The 21,254-nt window shown below is 40.2% G+C and overlaps 1 protein-coding gene across 4 annotated transcripts in view; it reads left to right on the plus strand.

The window, feature by feature from the left end:
- Positions 1-21,254, plus strand: part of CFAP61 (cilia and flagella associated protein 61) — a 277,436-nt gene that overhangs the window by 81,864 nt on the left and 174,318 nt on the right. For all 4 annotated transcript variants that reach the window (XR_011996986.1, XR_011996985.1, XM_026002334.2 and 1 more), the window contains exons 10-13: positions 5,881-5,955; positions 8,668-8,846; positions 10,730-10,769; positions 12,791-12,930. Coding sequence is in view for 2 of the 4 variants with exons in the window: in XM_026002334.2 (XP_025858119.1) it covers positions 5,881-5,955; positions 8,668-8,846; positions 10,730-10,769; positions 12,791-12,930 (434 nt within the window). In the remaining 2 variants the exon portion in view is untranslated. The remainder of the gene's footprint in view (positions 1-5,880; positions 5,956-8,667; positions 8,847-10,729; positions 10,770-12,790; positions 12,931-21,254) is intronic.

The following is a 21,254-nucleotide window of genomic DNA, read 5'->3' on the forward strand; positions in this document are numbered from 1 at the left end:
ACTGCTGGCCCCACTTGTCTTTGCCTGGCCTCATCAGAAGCCCCCCACCACCTACACCCTCCTGCTACCAGAGTTCCACATGAGCTGCTGCTGCCCTAACCTGAAGAAAGGGGAAACCCACACCAAAGTAGGCCACAGTCATATGATAGATTACTTAGGACTTGGTGGACAAGCTAGCAGATCCAGCTCCTTGCTCCAGCTCTGCCAACTTCTGACCACTGTTAGGTTCATGGTAACATAAATGCCCAAATATACTGGGTTCTGGGTCCTTACAGATTCCTGCAGGACCTCAGAGTATGTCTCTTGTGTCTTCTGGAACAAGGCCTCACCTAGGGCGTGGGGCAGGAAAACATGCTCACTTCTAGGCTAATGTTGGCCTGGTCCTACATCAGCACTGTGTGTGGCCAGACACACAAGATGTTTTCCTATACCATTCCTTCAGCCTCTGGTCTTTCTGAATTTTCCATCCAACTAGGTCCAGAATACCTCCCTTGAGCCTAGGTTGGGGGGCAGGTGGTGCCTTCACTTCTGGACTCCAGCCTCTATCTTTTTCCCCCTTTGTTTTCAAGATTGGACAAAACAGAGTTCCTCTTTGCCATCCACTCATGCAAAGGAAATCTTGGGAAAAGGAGGATGGAGGGAGGACCTTTATCTTAGCACTAGGCCACCTGATTTCCAGATTGTTCTCCCAGATTGTCACATTGTCCCTATAGAAAATGCATTCTTATGCCCCAAGAGGACCCAACCTGTAACTGGTTGGCTATTATATTTCAAGTGCTAATTTATTCTCTCCGTGGAAGTTGGGCACACACAATGGCTAAGCATTCTGCTGTGTCTGAGGGCACTCGAGACCAAAATACAACTCCAGTCTTCAAGAGATAGTGACTTGATAGAGAAGAGGAAACCCCTAATTCAGTATTTGGAAAGGAGGATGGGAAATATCCCAGAGGAGGGGACTTTTTAAAGAATGTTGTATGACATGGATTAGGTTAAGGTAGATGAAGCTGATGAATAGAATTAATAAAAAAGAAATACTTAGTGCTAAGGGCTTCTGCTTTTGGCAAAGATGGAGTAACAGAGACTAGATTTATTCTCCTGCCTAAAAAAAAACAAAAAGTGGCCAAAATATATGAGAGAACAATTTTTAAGACACTGCTTATCAGGTTACCAAAGAAATATATGCCCAAGAGATGGGGAAACAAGCCAGGTAACTCCTCTGATTTTCCTGGCTTCCAGCCTTACGAAAGTTTCAGGCCACAGCACAGGGCAGGAGAGCTCAGTGGGAACCCTGTGGACTCTCTAAGTTGAGGAGGCAGGTCTGGAAGTCCATGGAGACTAAGGCTGATAAAGTTTGCAGGACAGAGTACTAGAGAGGAGAAAACTGCACAGAGAGGGATGTTAGGGATCTCAAGGAAATAGTGAAGATCAGGCTGAGGAAAGAACTTCCCAAAAGGATTTGAGTTCATAGTGCCCAGTACTCATCCAAAGCTGGAGCTAATGCCTGCTTCCATAAGCCAGACTGGAGAACCTTATGACTCACAAGGCACTGGAAGAGCACAGAAGAGCCTTGCATCAGTAGTGGGGAATAATTAACTCTAGAGAGAACATGGCACCATCATGTCTAACATATCTTTAGTGCAAGAACCAAAAGGATCAAACTGCTCTAGTGACTGAGTCCCAGAATAGAGTTCAATAATGTGTGTAGGAGTACAAAATTAACTTAGCACCCAGCTAGGTTAAATGACAATGTTTGGAATCCAAGAAGATACTACAGGCACTCAAAAAACTGAGATTGTATGATGTATAAAGTGGAGATAACCAATTGAAACCAACCTAGATCTGAAGCAGATGTTAGAACTAGTGGGCAAAAACATTAACAACAGTTATTATAACTATGTAAGTCCCAAAGTTCAAAGAAAGACATGGAAGATATAAAAACACCCCAAATAAAATCTCTAGACATAAAAACTACAATTCATGAGATGAAAAAATACACAGAGGGATCAACCATAGCTTAAACATGGAAGAAAAAAAGGGTTAGTAAACTTGAAATGAGAATTAAAAAATTAAATTAAAAATTAAAAATTAAATTAAAATGATCATTGTATCAGTGAGCTGTGGGATAATGTCAAGTAGCTAATATGTGTGGAGTACATGAAGAAGAGGGAGAGGTTGGTATGGAAAAAATATTTGAAGAAATGATGATTAAACAAATTCTAGATTTAATAAAAACAGTAAACCCACAGACACAAGCTCAATAAATAGCAAGCACAAGAAACACAAAGACACCTGTACCAAAGCCCATCATAATCAAATAGTGGACAACCAGTGATAAAGAGAAAATCTTAAAAGCAGCCAGAAGGGAAAAGGCAACTTGGGAACAGAGGAACAAGGATAATGGTTGTAGCAGATTTCTTGGCACAGGCACAGTGCAGTCCCATCTTTAAATAACTGGCATAAAATAAACTGTCAACCTAGAATTTTATACCCAGTGAGTGTCTTTCAAAAATGAGTAAAATTTTCATCTACATACAAAAGGTAGGTAAATTCATTGCCAGCAGATGCATACTATAAGAAATGTTGAAGTTGGGGATCCCTGGGTGGCTTGGCAGTTTAGCGCCTACCTTCTGCCCAGGGTGTGATCCTGGAATCCTGGGATCAAGTCCCATGTTGGGCTTCCTGCATGGAGCCTGCTTCTCCCTCTGTCTACGTCTCTGCCTCTCTCTCTCTCTCACTCTCTCTCGCTCTCTCTGTCCCTCATGAATAAATAAACAAAATCTTTTTTTAAAAAAAGTTGAAGTCCTTCAGGCAGAAGAGAAATGATACCAGATGAAACTCAGGATCTACACAGAGGAATGAGGAACACTGGAAATGGTAATGATGGGTAAATGTGTAAAATTGTGCTCTAATTATTTATATCCCTTTAAAAGGTAATTCATTGTTTAAGTAAAATAAAAACAACATAGTGCAGGGCCTGTAGCAAATGTAAAAATGAAATGAATGGCAAGAATAGTATAAAAACCAGGAGGGGAGAAATATAAATATACTACTTGAAGGCTCTTCTACCATACCTGAAGTGGTGTAATATTACCTAAAAGACAGATGTGGTAAGTTAAAGATGTATATCATAAACTGTAAAAAAATATTGAAGTTACAAATCAAATTCAGAGAGTTATACTTAATAAGCCTACAGAAGAGAGAAAGTTGAATCATAAAAATATACAAGTAGGGCACCTGGCTGGCTCAGTTGGTAAAGCATGTGACTCTTGATCTTGGGGTTGTGAGTTCAGGCCTGGTGTTGGGTGTAGAGATTATTAAAATAAATCTTTAAAAAAATATATACAACTAGTCTAAAAGAAGGCAAAAATATGGAAAAAAATAAAGAGCAGAAGGACAAATATAAAACAAATATGGTGTCAGACTTAAATCTAACCATATTGAGAATCACATTAAATGTAATATACGTTGAATATCCCAATCAAAGATTATGTAAGGCCAAAATAGGTTGGATGAAAAACAAGACTTGGTTATATTTAGACCATAAGAATGCACTTGCTGAATTCAGACACTTAACCAACTGAGCCACCCAGAGATCCCAAATATGCCCTTTAAATGCAAAGATACAATAGGTTCAAATTTGAAGGATACAAAAAGATACAGCATGTTAACACTAATCAGAAGAAAGCTGGAGTAGCTTTATTCATTGCATTCAAAGCAGATTTCAGAAAAGGGAATATTACCAGAAATAACAAAGATCATGAGAACATAACAATCCTAAATATTTATGTGTCTAATAGAACTTCAAAACACAGGAAGCAAAAACGGATAGAACTGCAAATACAAACAAATGAATAAATGACTGTATTTGGAGATTTCAATATCCTCTCTTAATAATTGATGGAAAAAGTAGGAAATCAGTAGGAATATAGATTTTTAAGAATATTATCACAACTTTGACCTAGTTGACACTTAACACTCTACCCACAAAATGACAGAATACATATTCTTGTTCTGTGCACATAGAACATTTACCAAGGTAGACCATATTCTGGACCACAAAATAAATCTCAATGAATTTAAAAGGATTTAAGTCATCTAAAGTATGTCTTCTCACAATAAAAGAGATTACAAGAAGATAAAACTCCAGGTTAATAGCTCTTATGAACATTAATGGAAAAGTCCTAATAAAAAATTTAGTAATTGGAATCAATATATAAAAAGAATAGTACATCATGACCAAGTAGGGTTTATTCTGGGAATGCAAGATTGGTTTAACATAAAAAAATCAATCAAGCATGCCTGGGTGGCTCAGTCAGCTAAGGGTGATAACTCTTGATCTCAGCTCAGATCTTGATCTCAGGGTCATGAGTTTAAGCCTCTCACTGGGCTCCATGCTGGGCATGGACCTACTTTAAAAAAAAAAAGTCAATCGATATAATTCACCATATTAACAAGCTAAAAAAGATTAGCTATGTGTTTCTCTGAAAAATGCAAGGAAGGCATTTGAAAATTCAACATTCGCTCCTTGTTAAAACTCTCAGAAAATTAGGAATCAGAAGGAACTTCTTCAATTTGATAGAGGCCATTTGTGAATACCCGATAGCTAACATCATACTTAATGGTAGAAGACTGAATGCTTTTCCACCATGGTCAGGAACAATACAAGAATGTCTGCTCTCACCTCTTCTATTTAAAATTATCCTAGAAGTTCAAGCCTGCGGAAAAAGATAACAGAAATAAAAGGCATCCAAATTGGAAAGGAAGAATTAAAACTGTCCTTTATTTGCAGATAATTATAATTTGCAGATAATTATCTAGAATCTACAAAACAGCTACTAGAACTAATAAATAATTTAGCAAGTTGCTAATATATACAAAATTAATATGTGAAGTTCAATTTTATTTCTGTGTAATAACAATTAACAATCACAACTGGAAATAAATACCATTTTCAATAGCACAAATATACAAAATACTAAGAGATAAATCTGACAAAAGATTTTCAATACTTGCACACTGAAAACCACAAAACATTTCTGAAAGAAATGAAATGAGATCTAAATAAATGGAGAGATATCTCATGTTCCTGGTTTTGAAGACTTGATATTGTCAATGGGTCAATTCTTCCCAAACTGACCAATGCATTTCCAGTCAAAATTTCAGGGGAATTTTGACTGGAAATTGAAAAAATTGATTCCAAATTCATATGGAAAGGACCTAGAATAGCCAAAACAACTTTGGAACAGAACAGTTGTTGAACTAATACTACTGATTTCAAGGTTTACTGTATAGTTGTCATTAAGCCCCTGTGATAATGATGCCAAGGGCAACAGATAGATTAATGGAACAGAATAGAAGATCCAGAAATAGACTCAGCCTATAATCTATAGTGACAAAAAGCCAATAATCATTTGCATGTGGTTGGTCGAGTGGCATAGGGTGGGGAGAGAGAGGCACCAAGAAACACAGAAGCTTTGGGGAGTGATGTATGTGTTCATTATTTTTATGATGGTGATATTTTCATGGGTGCATACCTAGGTTAAAAGTTTTCAAAAAGTATACTTGGAATATATGCAGTTTACTGTCAATTATACTGCAATAAAGCAGTTGGAAAAAACTTAGTGCAGCTTTAAGTTACACAGAAGAATAAGAATAATAAAGGAATAACTGACATTTACAGAGAATGAGGAGGAGCCAGCACTGCTAGCATCTCTCTATCTCTCTGTTCTTATTTTATCCTTATAACAACCTTGCTGCTCTTAGTCCTTTTTACAGATGAGGCCACTGGGACTCCATGACTTTCCCAAGCCATTAAGCCACAGAACCAGGATCTAAATCACTGAAGATGTTGATTAAATGTCTTGCCTTTGTCATTTGCAGGGGAGAATTACAGATGAAGCCCCAGTTGATGATCTTTTCTCAGCAGTCCAAAGCGGAAACAGTAGTGAAATGGAGGTAGGGCTTATGTGCTGCCCGGTTGGCCCCAGGGAGGTTCTCTACGGTCTGCTGAATGTTGGCGTGCTTGGTCCTCCTCCAGGCCTCCCCTGCCTCTTTCTCTCAGTTTACAACTGCTGCCTTCTTTAGCACCTACTCCACAAAGCCTCCCTCAATGAAATCTTCCTCCCCTGAGAAATCTTTTATTCTGTATCCCTTGTACAGCTTGGTCCTAGAGGTTATACTTTCTACAGGAATTATTTGCAGCGATTTCAGTAAATAGTTTTTCCTCCACTTCCCATTGTGCAGCAAGAAAACACTTTGGAGGGGCAAGACATCTGTAAGAGTCTTCTCTAACTGTGTGTGTCATTGGCACACATATATGCTCACCTGTACACCTGTATGTATTATGTGTCATTCATTCATATGTGAATGTCAGGTTCTAGTAACTGCTCCCTCCTGTTACAGATTCAGGGGTGGTAGCATCTTCCTTTATTGGTTTCCCTTCTTTAACCTTCTCCCACTTTTACATGTGGTCCTTTGTCAAACCTCCTTTGTCTGCTCTATTAGAATGCACCCTCTGTTTCCTGCTAGAAACCTAAGGATTCAGGTTTGGCAGGGTTCTGTGGACCCTGCTTGGGATTTTGATTTTTTCCTAAGGAGCAGAGGAAGGCTTTGAAAATTTAAAGTGGGAGATTCACATGATCAGACTCTCATTCCCCAGTGGTGAGCACAGTTCTGAGCTTTTAGTGGATTCCCCAGCACCTCTTACAGATTTGTGATTCAACGTGAGAAGTCTGGAGAACCCTTGAAGGAACAGGAGGCTGAGTCATCTCCATAGAGGTCCTGGGACACATTAACTGAACACTAATCCCAGACATCAGAATTCTGGAAGAGGGCCAGATTTTGGTACCTTTTCCTTCTCCAGATTCTGAACAATTAGGAAGTCTTCACAAAAGTCGGCTAAGGATAAAGGTGCCACTTTATTTTGGCTAACGCTGAACTGGAGAACAAAGCATAGACCTGTAACAAGTGGATTTCCTATTTCCCCTACTGAATTCAGTGTACACACCTGGCTGGAGGCAGACTCCACCCTTGAAGTAGGGTCTGCCCTCCTGGGCAAAGTGTGTGGAGGACAGGAGAGATCATACAATCAGGAGCAGGATGTGCAGCTAGGAAGAGAGTGCATCGGGCAGGCATGGGTCCATTTTCTGAATCTCACTTTAGCATATGCCTTGGAGCCCCACCCATATCATTCTGGCACTGTTCATTGCTCAGCTCCTAAGGTTGATGACTTCAGGTGCCTGGGTTTTCTCTGATGCTGTGCCTGTAGGCAGGTCAGAATATTTGGAGACCAGCCATCAGAAAATTACTGAAGGGAGTTGGAGAATCACTACCCTAGTTTCTTTGCCTTAGGTGGGACGGCTCTGAAATGTATTCTTCAGAGTGTCCCAGGGATCTTTGGGACTGAGTGGGACACTCTGCATTAGCGTCCTTCCTTCCTTGCCTCCCTTTCCCACTCACCTTGCAGAATTTCCTGGCATCTCTCCCCAAATGAACTTAGCTCAGAGTTTGCCTCTGAGAACACCCACACCAGGGCACTACCACGTCAGGCTCCAGGGAGGAGAGAAAGGCATGGAGCAGAGGGCAAGCCAGGCTCTCTTTCTAACAGGTAGCTAGCTATTCCTATAGGGCCCCAAAGCAGAATGTGGATGTGGAGGAGGGGACAGGATGGTCCCTGCTGCATTAGACATACTGGAACCCCAGAGGGCATGTGGGTCAACAAGGTGGATTTGATGTCTTATGTTTATCTCCTCTCCTTTATGGAAAAAAAAATCATGGAAATGACAATAAAGCAATAAGAAGGGCACAAATCCACAAAGAAAACAAGACTAGGAGAGGAGATATTAGAAAGTGAGCCCTTTCAAAATGTTGAGAATGAAGAAAATCGATGGAAGAGTTTACACTGGCTTAGCACAGTGGAGAAAGGAGAAAGTCCAGTAGTACTGTGAGGGAAGGGACTAGCAGAAAGCAGTGCCCTCTCTCCCTGTGTCCACAAAAGGTGGTTTAACGCCACCTTCAGCCCGGGGCCTTATCCTGAAGACTCTGGCTGAATTTTTCTATGTCCTAGATCGAGTCCCACGTCAGGCTCCCTGCATGGAGCCTGCTTCTCCCTCTGCCTGTGTCTCTGTCTCTCATGAATAAATAAATAAAATCTTAAAAAAAATAATAAAAGAACTCTGAGAAGGATCTCAGAATGAATCCTTTTCCTGTACTGAGCTATAACACCTTCTCAGACTCCCCTAAAAGGTCTCGCCAATTGGACCTCCCTGGGCTCCACCTCATCACCAAACTGCCCAAATAGTTCCAAGATCCAAAAATTTTTATAGCCCAAAATCTCAGTGAAAACACTGGGAGACAGGTGTTTTGCCTATGGAATTGCTATGTGCATAATACAACTTGTACACAGTGTTGCAGTTGAAATATGGATCCTATCTGAAAGACCAACAAAACCATTTGTTTTCTGATCTTCATGTGAGGACTTCTTTCAATCCCTTTATAAATTTTGAATATTTCATTAAAAGGCCTGGCTCAGGATTATTTGTTTCAGGTGAGACTATCACATCTGTCCTAGGGAGACCATAAAATGTAGAGATGATGCAACCACTAGCCCATTAAATTGCAGAAGATGAATAGGATTTTCACTTGGATCCTCCTGTCTCCTTGCTCTAGGACATAGAAAAATTCAGCCAGCAGTCCACTGTGGGCGACACAGACTGCAATGGCAGCAATTCGAGCTTGGCATCCATGTTGCTGCCCGAGGAGACCGGCTACTTCCGCCCCACCTATAAGGGAGCCTCAGCTGCTTTTTGTATTCAGCTCTTTTGTATCGAGGAGAAATATGAAGCAAGGCAAGTACCGATCCCAGGTACCATGACAGGAAGACTTTTCTTACAGCAGTGGCAGCCTCACATTTTAATCTTGGGGAGCCCATGGTTTCCAAACCAGGCCTTGCATTCTAATCTCCTGGGTTTGTTTGTTTGTTTGTTTGTTTGTTTCTTTCTTTCTTTCTTTCTTTCTTTCTTTCTTCCCTTTCTTTCTTTCTTTCTTTCCTTTCTTTCCTTTCTTTCCTTTCTTTTTTTTCTTTAAAGTAGAGATTTCTGAGACCCAGTCCCAGAGGGTCTCAGAATAATAATATAATTTGGGCAAGGGCTGCAGAACCAGACTGCCCTATTTTGACTCACCTGTATAACAGTTGGGGATTTGGGAAATCATCACTTTTGTAACCACATGCTGCTCTCCATTCTCTAAAGTTTGCATTTTGGGGGGAGGATGTGGAGTTAAGTGGTTGCTTGTCTGGAGTCTTTTGGTTGCAGGTATCAGAAGATCCAACTGAAATGGCTTTTAAAAAATGGAATAATCACTTCATAGAACAAAGGATAAGTGCACTGATGGGATTGATTTTCAATGTGGCTTGATTCAAGATAACCCCATCAATTTCCAGGTTTCTCTCTCTCCCTCCTAACCTCTGGTTCCTTGCTGCTGGCCCCATTCTCAGAGGAGTATACTTTATGGGCGCCGAAAAAATAGACAGTGAGCTCAGGCTGTGTACCAGAAGCTAGTGAGGACTTCTTTATGGTTTGAGGCTGGCTTTCTAGCTAAAGCTCCATCAGACCTGATAAGACTGTGTGCTCATTCCTGAGCTGATAGATGGGGCCAGGCCAGGCCATGGTGATAGCTTAGTCCTTTGTCTCATGCTCCCCTCCAAATTTGGGGCTGAAACCTTACCCAAAAGTAATCTGAGAGGGGGTTAGTGGGACTGAACAACAATCTGTGGCAACTGCTAGAAGAAGGAGGCATGGTGCCAGACAAAGCCTGGGTGCCCACCAGACCACTCAATCACCCCATTTCCTATCTCCGTGTGTTCAGTGCATACTCCCATCTATAGTCTTAGTCTGGAAGTGGACCTTTGACCTCGATGCCTAGATTCGCATCTCCTTTAGAATTCCCACCTACTCCACCATTTTATTCACAAGATAATCTGGAAAAGGATAAAATTGCCCCATTTTGATAGACCAGAGGTTCTGGAGTATTTTTTAGATGACCAAGAGTGCTCCCAGACATTTCTTTCTTAGAAAATGTATTTAAACATATTCCCAGTCTTCCAATCTCACTTAGAATTATGTTTTATTTGTACTCTTTTCCTCTTCAGTTTTCAATTTCTTTGGAAATCCTGGAAGTTGAAAAGGGAAATATTTATTTCACTTATATTACAGACATCTAAAAAGCCTATAAGCCCTCCTAGATTTCTTGTGTGTATTTATTTTTCCCTGTGCATTCAGATATGATTGTGCTTAGAGTATGACTTTTGAATTTTCAGACAGAAATTCAATGATCCATTATGGTTTGCCTGTGACTATACATCCACAGCTGGCCAGAAGATCTCATGCATGAAAAAGATAAAAAGATCAGAGCTGCTTATAATATACCCATATCTCCCCAAAAAGCTCTAACAAAAGGGAGTGTCACAATGTGTCATAATGAGTATCTTGCTCTTTGAATATACAAATTATTAATTGCTATAATAATGTCTTTAGTTATAGAAAAATACTTCATTACTGAAATATGAAGCTTATAACTTTCTGCTACTTGATTAATGTTCAGCTAAACATAAATTCCAACTAGTGGTTGGCTGTCACTACCTGACAGGAAGAAAACCATCAATCTCCTTAAATATAGATTGATGCCCTTTTTGCTTGCACATCAGTGACAATGCTTACTGTCTTGTTTACAGGTCACTGGACTTTATGAATTTTGTCTTCAGTCTTTTTCCTGTAAGTACATGCTGAATTTTGAGTGATATAATTGGTTTTGTGAGCTAAAAAAGTTACAGAAAAGTAAAATGCCATATTCACTCTCCAAGCATGTATATTGTTATGAATGTTGAGGTTTGAATTGCTTCTGTGTTCTGAAAAATAAGGTTGAGTGACATACTGTGAACTCTTAAAAATATTGTCATTGCTGTTTTAATAGTTCCCTTTCAATGTATAATTTCTTTTAAGGATAGCTTTAACAGTTTTTTAGTAGAATCAAATCACTAATAGAATGCTGGTAGTACATGAAAATGTCAGAAATGACACAAAAGTGCATTTGACTGCTATCTGACTTTATAGCTTACATTGGCTCAAAGAATTCTGAAACCATTATATTGCTTTTCTGATAGTAGGAAAGTAGGAATTTGTGGCTGATTTTCTGGTTGGCATTGCCCAACACAATCCCTGATGTGTAGGAGGCACTCAACCTACTACAATATGTTTGGTGAATGGGCCCCAGGCAAACAGACCAGTGCAAACAACATCCTCCATTCCTGTCCTCTTCCTCTATTTTTGTTTCATTGTTGTAAAGGGATGGAGATTCTAATCAATTTATCACTTTGCTGGAGGGAAGAAAAGTGGGGAAGGAAGACAATTGAGGTACCACTGAGACTTGGTACAGATTCCTTGTTTTCAACTTGAATATTTTCAACAACGTGACTTTCAAGTTCCCCAAAAGGAGCTGTGTTATTTTGCTAGAAAGAAGGAAGATAAGGTCAAACAATGATTCACTTCTTTGGTTTGCCCAAATGTCCCCAGGGTTGTGGATTAGCACAAGTAATGCCTTCACAGGGTTCAGGAGGAGGCGAGATCCCAAAGGGACAAATTAGCTCTGGGAAGAGCAGGCGGTTCCTGCAGGCACCTGGCAGGGGGTCAAGTGCAAAGTTTGGAACACAACATCTAGGACAGCACTGTTCCATAGACAACAAATTTAAGCCACATAAGTAATTCTAAATATTCTAGTAGCCACATTAAAAAAAAAAAGTTAAAAAAAGTGATTTCACAGAGATGAAATCAATTTTAATAATACATTTTATTTAACTGAATATGGCCCAAATTTAATCATTTTAACATGTAATCAGTATGAAAAGTTATCGAGATATTTAACATTCTTTTTCCCAGTGTTTGAAATCTAAAATGTATATTACACCTGTAGCACATTTCAATATAAATGCTACATTTTCATCAAAAATATATGATATGTGTTTAGATTTTGTAAAATTTACAGTTGAATAAGTAGATTCATATACTCAAGTTATTCCAACATACATAGAACTTTTCCAATAACTGAATTGAGTATCAGTTTTTAATTTAAATTTTAAATTAATTAAAATGAAGTAAAATAAAAAACTCAGTTCCCCAGTCGCACCAGGCCACATTCCTAAATGCCCAGTATCCAGACGTGGCTGCTGGTTCCCACTTTGGGCAGTGCAGATCCCAGGGGTAAGTAGCAGTTCTGAGGACATTTGGATCCTCCTATGCCTACTAACTAAGCACACTTCCCAGGTTAAACACATCCTTAGATCTGTTCACTAAATGAGATCATGTCATGATAAAATATGGATGTCCATTCACATATAATACAGGATTTTAGAGAAGAAAGGCCTGGAGGACAAGCCTCTCATCCCAGAAGAGGGGACCGAGGCTGGTGCTCTGTCACTTAGCAAGCCTAGAGCCTTGACTGACACAGTGCTGCCTCATTTCCTTCAGGGTGCAAGCAAATTTGCCAGCACAAAGGACTTTACTTTCAAAAATGACTTCCACAAAAGAGCTATGCCGAATGGGTCCCATTGTTTACAACACTCATTTATTTAGGTTTCAGTCAGACTTGCAGAGAATTTCTCCATATGCTTGTAATTCCTCATCCACTTGAATTTCATATGATCACTTTCCAAATTATCAGAAAGTTGAACTTGAATACCCTGTCCTTTACACATTTTACTCCCTATTTTCTGGTGTGCCCTGATCGCCAATCATGTTAGGACAAGAACTTCTGCATCATTTCTCTGCCACACCTCACCCCTGAGTTTGCCCTCATCCAGAACTTCGTGAAGATTGTGCCCTTCAACAACTGTACTCTGGAGCAGGATCTCTATGTCTTCCATCGGGCTGGATTGCTCAAGTAAGTGGACATACATTTGGCCAAAAGACAATCCATGAAATTAAAAAAAGAGAGAATAGAACAAGGAGCTTGCTACCATTTTAACTGAAAGATTTATTTTAAAAATTATTTTAGGGATCCCTGGGTGGCGCAGCGGTTTGGCGCCTGCCTTTGGCCCAGGGCGCGATCCTGGAGACCTGGGATCGAATCCCACGTCGGGCTCCCGGTGCATGGAGCCTGCTTCTCCCTCTGCCTGTGTCTCTGCCTCTCTCTCTCTCTGTGACTATCATAAATAAATAAAAATTAAAAAAAATAAAAAATAAAAAAAATAAAATAAAAATTATTTTATTGGTGGAGGGCTTGATCGAGTGAGTTTAACCAATACATTTAGGGAAAGAGTCATATTGAGAAGTTGCTTGTCCAGTCAGATATTTTTTGTCAATAAAAGACCATTTGATACCAAAATAGAGAAACTGACGCCCCCAAAAAATGGCCACACTGTTTACATATGAAGAAAAACAAACAAAAAACAATGGATATTTAAAGCTCTTAAAATTGGGTGGCCATGGTGGCTCAGTGGTTTAGTGCCGCCTTCAGCCCAGGGCATGATCCTGGAGACCAGGGATCGAGTCCCACGTCAGGCTCCCTGCATGGAGCCTGCTTCTTCCTCTGCCTGTGTCTCTGCCTCTCTCTCTCTCTCTCTCTCTCTCTCTCTCTCTCTGTCTCCCATGAATAAATAAATAAAATCTTAAAAAAAAAAAGTTAAAAAAAAAAAGCTCTTAAAATTTATCATTCATTGGGGGAAAGGAAGCCAAAACAAGAATGAGACATCATTTTCGATCAATTGGCAAGATATAAAATAGAGAAACATTCAATTCTAATGAGACAAATGTAGCAGTCATTGGACTGTAATTGACATGAAGTTCCAAAGGGCAGTTTGGCCAGAATGCTGCCAGTGGTTCATATCCTTCAACCCTTTAATTTCACTCTTAGAAATACATCTTAAAAACTGGTTGCAAAGATACAAACAAAATTTATACATGAGAATTAAAGATATTGGAAATACTCTAAATGTCCAATAATAAGAGAATGTTTAAATACTTTATGGTAACTATATGAAGGAATTATAACTCTGCAATTCACTTACAGAATATTTATTTTATTTTTTTAAAGAGATTTTATTTATTCGTGAGAGAGACAGAGAGAGAGAGAGAGAGAGAGAGAGAAAGAGAGAGAGACAGAGAGGCAGAGACACAAGCAGAGGGAGAAGCAGGCTCCATGCAGGGAGCCTCGATCCTGGGTCTCCAGGATCAGGCCCTGGGCTGAAGGCGGCGCTAAACCGCTGAGCCACCCAGGCTGCCCTCACTTACAGAATATTTAATGATTGGAAAATTCTCAGAATTGTAATGCTAGGCTCATACCAAAATATAAAACAGCATTTAAATATGACTTAAAGGGATCCCTGGGTGGTGCAGCGGGTTTAGCGCCTGCCTTTGCCCCAGGGCGCAATCCTGGAGACCCGGGATCAAATCCCACATCGGGCTCCCGGGGCATGGAGCCTGCTTCTCCCTCTGCCTATGTCTCTGCCTCTCTCTCTCTCTCTCTCTCTCTGTGTGTGTGTGTGTGTGTGTGTGTGTGTGTGTGTGACTATCATAAATAAATTTAAAAAAATAAATATGACTTAAATTTTTTTAAGGTTTTATTTATTTATTCATGAGAGACACATACAGAGCAAGGCAGAGACATAGGCAGAGAGAGAAACTGGCTTTCTGCAGTGAGCCTGATGTGGGGACTGGATCCTAGGATCCCAAGATCACTCCCTGAGCCGAAGGCGACACTCAATCACTGAGCCACCCAGGGGTCCCTATGATTTAAATTTCTACAGAAAGAAAACACATGAATAAAATAGCATAAAAGGAAACGTGCAAGTGTGATACTATTCTGTGCCACCCAGACCCCTCTTGTTCCAGACTAAAGAATTCATTTTCTAACTGTGCAATGTGTGAGCATCAGCAGCTTGAAGCTGAGTCCCCCTTGAAAGAGATTGCCCTGGACTGAAGAGCAGGATTTTGCCCAACACCTGCCCCTCTCAAGGGCAGCCTGCCTCTAGGGACTAGTCTTGGGCAGGAGAAGGAGGACATGCAGTATAAAATGTCACTAGCTCCCTGCCTCAAGGAGGGGTAATTCTGAAGGGTCTTCCCAGGGCCAGAACTCCCAATGGGATCAGCTAGTGTTTGTTGTAACCCTACTGCTTGCAGTCTGACCTCTCCTTGTGTCCTGTCCTGTTTCTGTCACTCCTTACAGGGATGGAAGGTCCTAAGAGCTCACCCCAAGAAATCCCAGCATGTAGAGCTCTGTGTGAGCTGCCTGGCTGCCTCCCAGGGAAGGAGGCCTACAACACTAGAAGTGGCCAATAATTGACCCTTGGTGGTAGTAGGACCATCAGGGATGATCTTTAATTCCCTTCTTTACGTTGCCTAAAATTTGGAATTCTATACCTAGCTTGAGTACTGCCTAGGATTCTTTTGCTGGCAAGTAGTAGAAACCCATCCAACTTGCTTAAGTAACTGGAGAATTTATTACTACACAGAGTCCAGTGAAGAATCCATGGTGATGCTAGTTTCCTGGAGGGTTTAGCTAGCCCTGTTTGATCTGTCTCTTCCAGGCTGACCCTTTTCAGACCAGTGGTTCCTCTGTGGTTGTAGGATGGGTGAGGTAGCCTCAGACCTTTTATCACTTCAAGTCCCTTGGGGAAAGAGTGATGGGTATACTTTTGTTCAGAAGCCCCAACACAAAAGTCTGTTTGCCTGTCATCAGTCGGCTCAGATTATGTCCTGTGCTGACCCATCACTGGGCCAGAAGCTGCTGGCTGGTATCATTTAGGTCTATTCCCAGAGCTCAGGAGTAGGAGGGATGCATTGTCAGACACAAATCTGGGGACATTGCTGAAGAAAAGGACAGTTGAGTTGCTCTCCACAGCTCTTTCAGGACAGGATCATCTCTATCAAAGAAAATGAACAGTATTAGTGTGGTAGGAATAATATCAATGCTTTGCATTTTCTTTTTTTTGTTTGTTTTCAAGAATGTTTTTCTTAAATAATAAATTTATTTTTTATTGGTGTTCAATTTGCCAACATACAGAATAACACCTAGTGCTCATCCCATCAAGTGCCCCTCTCAGTGCCCATCACCCATTCACCCCCACCCCCTGCCCTCCTCCCCTTTCACCACCCCTAGTTCGTTTCCCAGAGTTAGGAGTCTTCATGTTCTGTCTCCCTTTGTGATATTTCCTACCCATTTCTTCTCCCTTTCCTTCTATTCCCTTTCACTATTATTTATATTTCCCAAATGAATGAGACCATATAATGTTTGTCCTCCAACTGACTTATTTCACTCAGCATAATACCCTCCAGTTCCATCCACATTGAAGCAAATGGTGGGTATTTGTCGTTTCTAATGGCTGAGTAATATTCCATTGTATACACAGACCATATCTTCTTTATCCATTCATCTTTCGATGGACACCGAAGCTCCTTCCACAGTTAGGCTATTGTGGACATTGCTGCTAGAAATATCGGGGTGCAGGTGTCCTGGCATTTCATTGCATCTGTATCTTTGGGGTAAATCCCCAGCAGTGCAATTGCTGGGTCGTAGGGCAGGTTTGCGTTTTCTATAATTTACCTTTTTCAAGGTAAGGTCTTATACATGAAGTCTTATTCTTACAAGGTATTATAGAGCTCATCAAACTGTGCATTTAAAATGGGTGCATTTTGGGGCATCTGGGTGGCTCAGTGGTAAGTATCTGCCTTTGGCTCAGGTCATGATCCCAGGGTCCTGGGATCAAGTCCTGCATCAGGCTCCCTGCAGGGAGGCTGCTTCTCCCTCTGCCTATGTCTCTGCCTTTCTCTGTGTGTCTCTCATGAATAAATAAATAGAGTCTTAAAAATAAATAAAATAAAATAAAATAAAATAGGTGCATTTTTATAGAATGTAAATAAGATCTCAGTAAACTTGCTGCAAAATGTTAGGACAAAGGGATTGGTGGAGTAGTTTCAGAGAGCTTTTTCTATAATTCATATAATAGCCTTTTAAGTGAAACTTTGAGAAATATCCTAAATGATCACTGTGTATTTGGAGACTGGCTAAATGAATTTTGGCATATTTATTCAGCACATTACTATGCAGATTTTAAAGAAATAGAAATAAACTTATATATCTTATATGGAATGATGTCTAGGATGGTGAGAGAAGCCAGGAGTCAAACAGTATACACTACAAACAGTAAACACTATAATAGTAATAGTACTGATAGCTTACATGTATGGAAGGTTTGTAGTATTTTGGTCACTTTCTGTGTATCAGTATGTGCAGTGACATTATTAGCTAGGTACCATTATTATCATCCGTATCTTACAGGTTAGGAAACTGAGACTTAGAGAGGTTAAGTAATTAGCCCAAAGAATACTCAACAGCAAGTAGCAGAGCTCAAATTAAAACTAAGGCAGTTAGGGGCATCTGGGTGGCTCAGTGAGTTAAATGTCCAACTCATGATTTCAGCTCAGGTCATGATCTCCCTGGGTTGTGAGATTGAACCCCACATTGGGCCCTGCACACAACAGTGCATCTGCTTGAGACTCTCTCTCTCCCTCTCCCCTTGCCTCTCTCCACCCTGCTCTCACAGGTTCACTCTTTCTGTTTCAAAAAAAAAAAAAAAAAACTAAGACAGTTAGCTTCCAGATTCAACTCCTCACCACACATACTGCTCTCTTTACTAAGTTTTCAGGCAAAGCAACAGAGAAACCCCAAAACACAGTGGCTCGAGCCAGACAGAAACTCTACCTCTCTCACAGGGTAGTGCAGACGTGAGCAGAGCAGCAGCCTTTACCCCATGAAATTACACAGGGCACCCAGGTTCCTTCTCTTACTGCTTCTTCATTTGGTAGACTAAGCGTGTTTACCTAACATCTGCATAATGAGTCAAGGGGTCTGTGAATCTGGATGGATAGAAAAACTTCATCTTTATTTTATTAACCTCAAATTGAAATGTAGTGCATGCTTCCATTGTGAATGGAAGCAATGAGCCTCTGGAGTGTTTGTGAAACCATGACTTTGTAACCATAGAAATCATGGATATTTTCATATCATGTTACAGTTGTTCCAGGTATCTCAAAATATGTATGCACATCCTGCTTTGAAATTTCTCTGGGTTTACTCTAACTAGACCTTGTTATGTAATGCATTAATTTGGAGGCATAGATGTTACTAAAACACACATTTTCAAACATTTTGTTAACTTTATTTCAATATAATTCATTGTCTTTTATTTTACATATTTAAAAACATTAGTCTGAACAGGGGTGTAGCATCACCAGACTATCAAAGGGGTCCATAGCCTGGCACACAAAATTTCTAGATGGAGCAGGCTCTTTTCCTGCTCCATGAGAATGCTTTGAGCTGGCTCAGAACAACATAGCCACATTTTCAGCCCATGGAGAAAGATAGGAAGAAAAATGAAGAAATGCTTCTCTTTCATGGAACTTACATCACTTCTGTGCACAGTCTATGGTCAGGAAGTTGGTTGCATGGCCCTACCTAGATGCAAGGGAGACTGAGGGTCTGTCTCTGACAGGCTGGATGTGTGCCCAGAGTTGGTTCCATTATTAAAAAGGTGGGGGGCGGGGATCCCTGGGTGGCTCAGCGGTTTAGCGCCTGCCTTTGGCCCAGGGCATGATCCTGGAGTCCCGGGATCGAGTCCCACATCGGGCTCCTGGCATGGAGCCTGCTTCTCCCTTTGCCTGTGTCTCTGCCTCTCTCTTTCTGTCTATCATGAATAAATAAATAAAATCTTTAAAAAAAATAAAAATAAAAAGGTGGGGGAAGAATGCTATGAGCCCATCATGTCTAATTTTTATCTCACACATATACAGAAGCTCTAGAAAGGTATACGGGACTTAATTAATCTTACTGATCTCATGTACATAAGACTTCATTAACCTGAGGAGCATGACCAGGAGGTTGGGGTATAGCTGGTGACTTACTTTTTGCTTTATATTTATTGGTGCTGCTTGATTTTTCTTTCATTAATAGCCTTTTTTTGAGCTATTGTAGGCTTAGAGCAACACTGAGCAGAAAGTACAGAGAGTTCCTACATACCTCTTCTCTCTCTCTCGCTAGACTCTCCATCAGTTTACATCCCACACCAGAGTTAGGCCATTAATTACCATTGATGAACCTATATCATTACCACCCAAAGTCCATAGTTTACATTGGGGTTTTAGTCTTTCTGTTGTACACTTTGTGGGTTTTGCCAAATACATAAAGACTGTATCCACTATTTTAGTATTCTACAGAGTAGTTTCTAAAAATCTTCTGGCTTGGGATCCCTGGGTGGCGCAGCGGTTTGGCGCCTGCCTTTGGCCGAGGGCGCGATCCTGGAGACCCGGGATCGAATCCCACGTCGGGCTCCCGGTGCATGGAGCCTGCTTCTCCATCTGCCTGTGTCTCTGCCTCTCTCTCTCTCTCTCTGTGTGACTATCATAAATAAATAAAAATTTAAAAAAATAAAAATAAAAATAAAAAAAAAATCTTCTGGCTCTACCTCTTTCATCCCTCTCTCTTTCCCTACAGCCTCTGGCAACCACTGATCTATTTCCTGTTTCCAGTAAAAAGTTTTGTCTCCAGTTTTGCCTTTTCCAGAGTGTCCTATGGTTGGAATCATAAAGTATGTAGCCTTTGCAAATTGGCCTTTTTCACTTAGTAATATACATTTTAAGGTTTCTCCATATCTTGATAGTTAATTTCTTTTTAGTGCTAAATTATATTCCATTGTCTGGGTGTAGCATAGTTTATTTATCCATCCACATACTGAAGAACATCTTAGTTACTTTTAAGTTTGAGCAATTATGAATAAAGCTTCTATAAACATTTGTGTGCAGGTCTTTGTGTGGTTGTAAGTTTTCAGCTGATTTGAGTATATACCAAGGAGCACAAGTTTGAGTGATATGGTAAGAATGTTTTGTGTAAACTACCACACTATCTTCCAAAGTGGCCATACCATTCTGCATTCCACAAGGCATGAATGAGAGTTCCTGTTGCCCCACATCTTCACCAGCTTTGGTACTGTCAATGTTTTGAATTTCCACCTTTCTAATAGGTGTGTAGTGGTATCTTGTTGTTTTAATTTGTAATTACATAATGATGTATGGTATTGAGCATTTTTTCATATGCTATTTGCCATTTGTAGGTCTACTTTGGTAACATCTGTACAGATCTTTTATGTATTTTTAAATTGAGTTCATTTCTGTTTGATTTTTGAAAAATCATGGGCATGCATACTTCTATAATAGGAAATCTAGTTATTTTTATGTATACTGATATTTAAATTTTTTATTATGACTCAAGTAGAGCTTTTATTAAAATGTACTTTACGTTGTCTACATTCTTAAGTAGAGTGTGTTGGTGACATTTCCTTATGACTTGGGATTCTCTCTGAATAAATACACACTGGAGATGGAGGAAAATCAGATGACTCAGGGTCATGAATGGGTTATGGGTCTGGCTGTAGTCATGGCCTTGTTCTCAGTGGCTTCATTACTTAATTCATATTCTTTTTTCTCTCTCTTCTACTATGACTTATTTTGCTTTTATTAAAAATTTAATTTAATTTAATGAGACTTTCAACACTTGCCTGGAAATTAGTCGTGGTTACAGCAAGGCCCTTGTTTCTCCTTGTACTTTGTACCCATTTGCAGTGTCAGCTTCATTTTTTTAAATCTCTCACATATGAAGTTGGAGCTAGTCATGTACACCTGGGTTCCTTTCTGGAAAATTAAAGTCTCACATGCCAAGGTAGTTTTTGTACTCTTAGAAAATCATGATCTTTTGTCACTGTTCCCATCTGAACCCTCATCAATAACCTTCCTCTGTTCCTCTGTGAATTTTGTAGCCAACCAGCTGCCACTCTACACTGCTTCTCAGCTTGTCCATGCATGTAGCTCCTTTGTGCTATTCCTCTTGTTCCCATATCCCTTTCCACATAGAATGTGTTCCTGGTTGTGTGGGGGTTGTGTGGGGACAGACATCCCTCAAAACCCACGTTTGTCACCATCACCATGTTCCTTTTGTGGACATGGCACCAGACCATGGTTTTCTAGAGAAAGCTTAAACCTTTTATTTTTATTTTTTTATTTTAATTTTAATTCCAAATAGTTAACATATAGCCTCATATTAGTTTCCAGTGTACAATATAATGATTCAACAATTCCATACACCTGGAATCATTGCTCATCATGACAAGTACCTTCCTTAATCTCCATCACCTATTTCACCCCTCCTTCTGCCTCCCC

The sequence above is a fragment of the Vulpes vulpes genome, chromosome 14 (genome assembly GCF_048418805.1).
Source record: "Vulpes vulpes isolate BD-2025 chromosome 14, VulVul3, whole genome shotgun sequence".
Classification (NCBI taxonomy): domain Eukaryota; kingdom Metazoa; phylum Chordata; class Mammalia; order Carnivora; family Canidae; genus Vulpes; species Vulpes vulpes.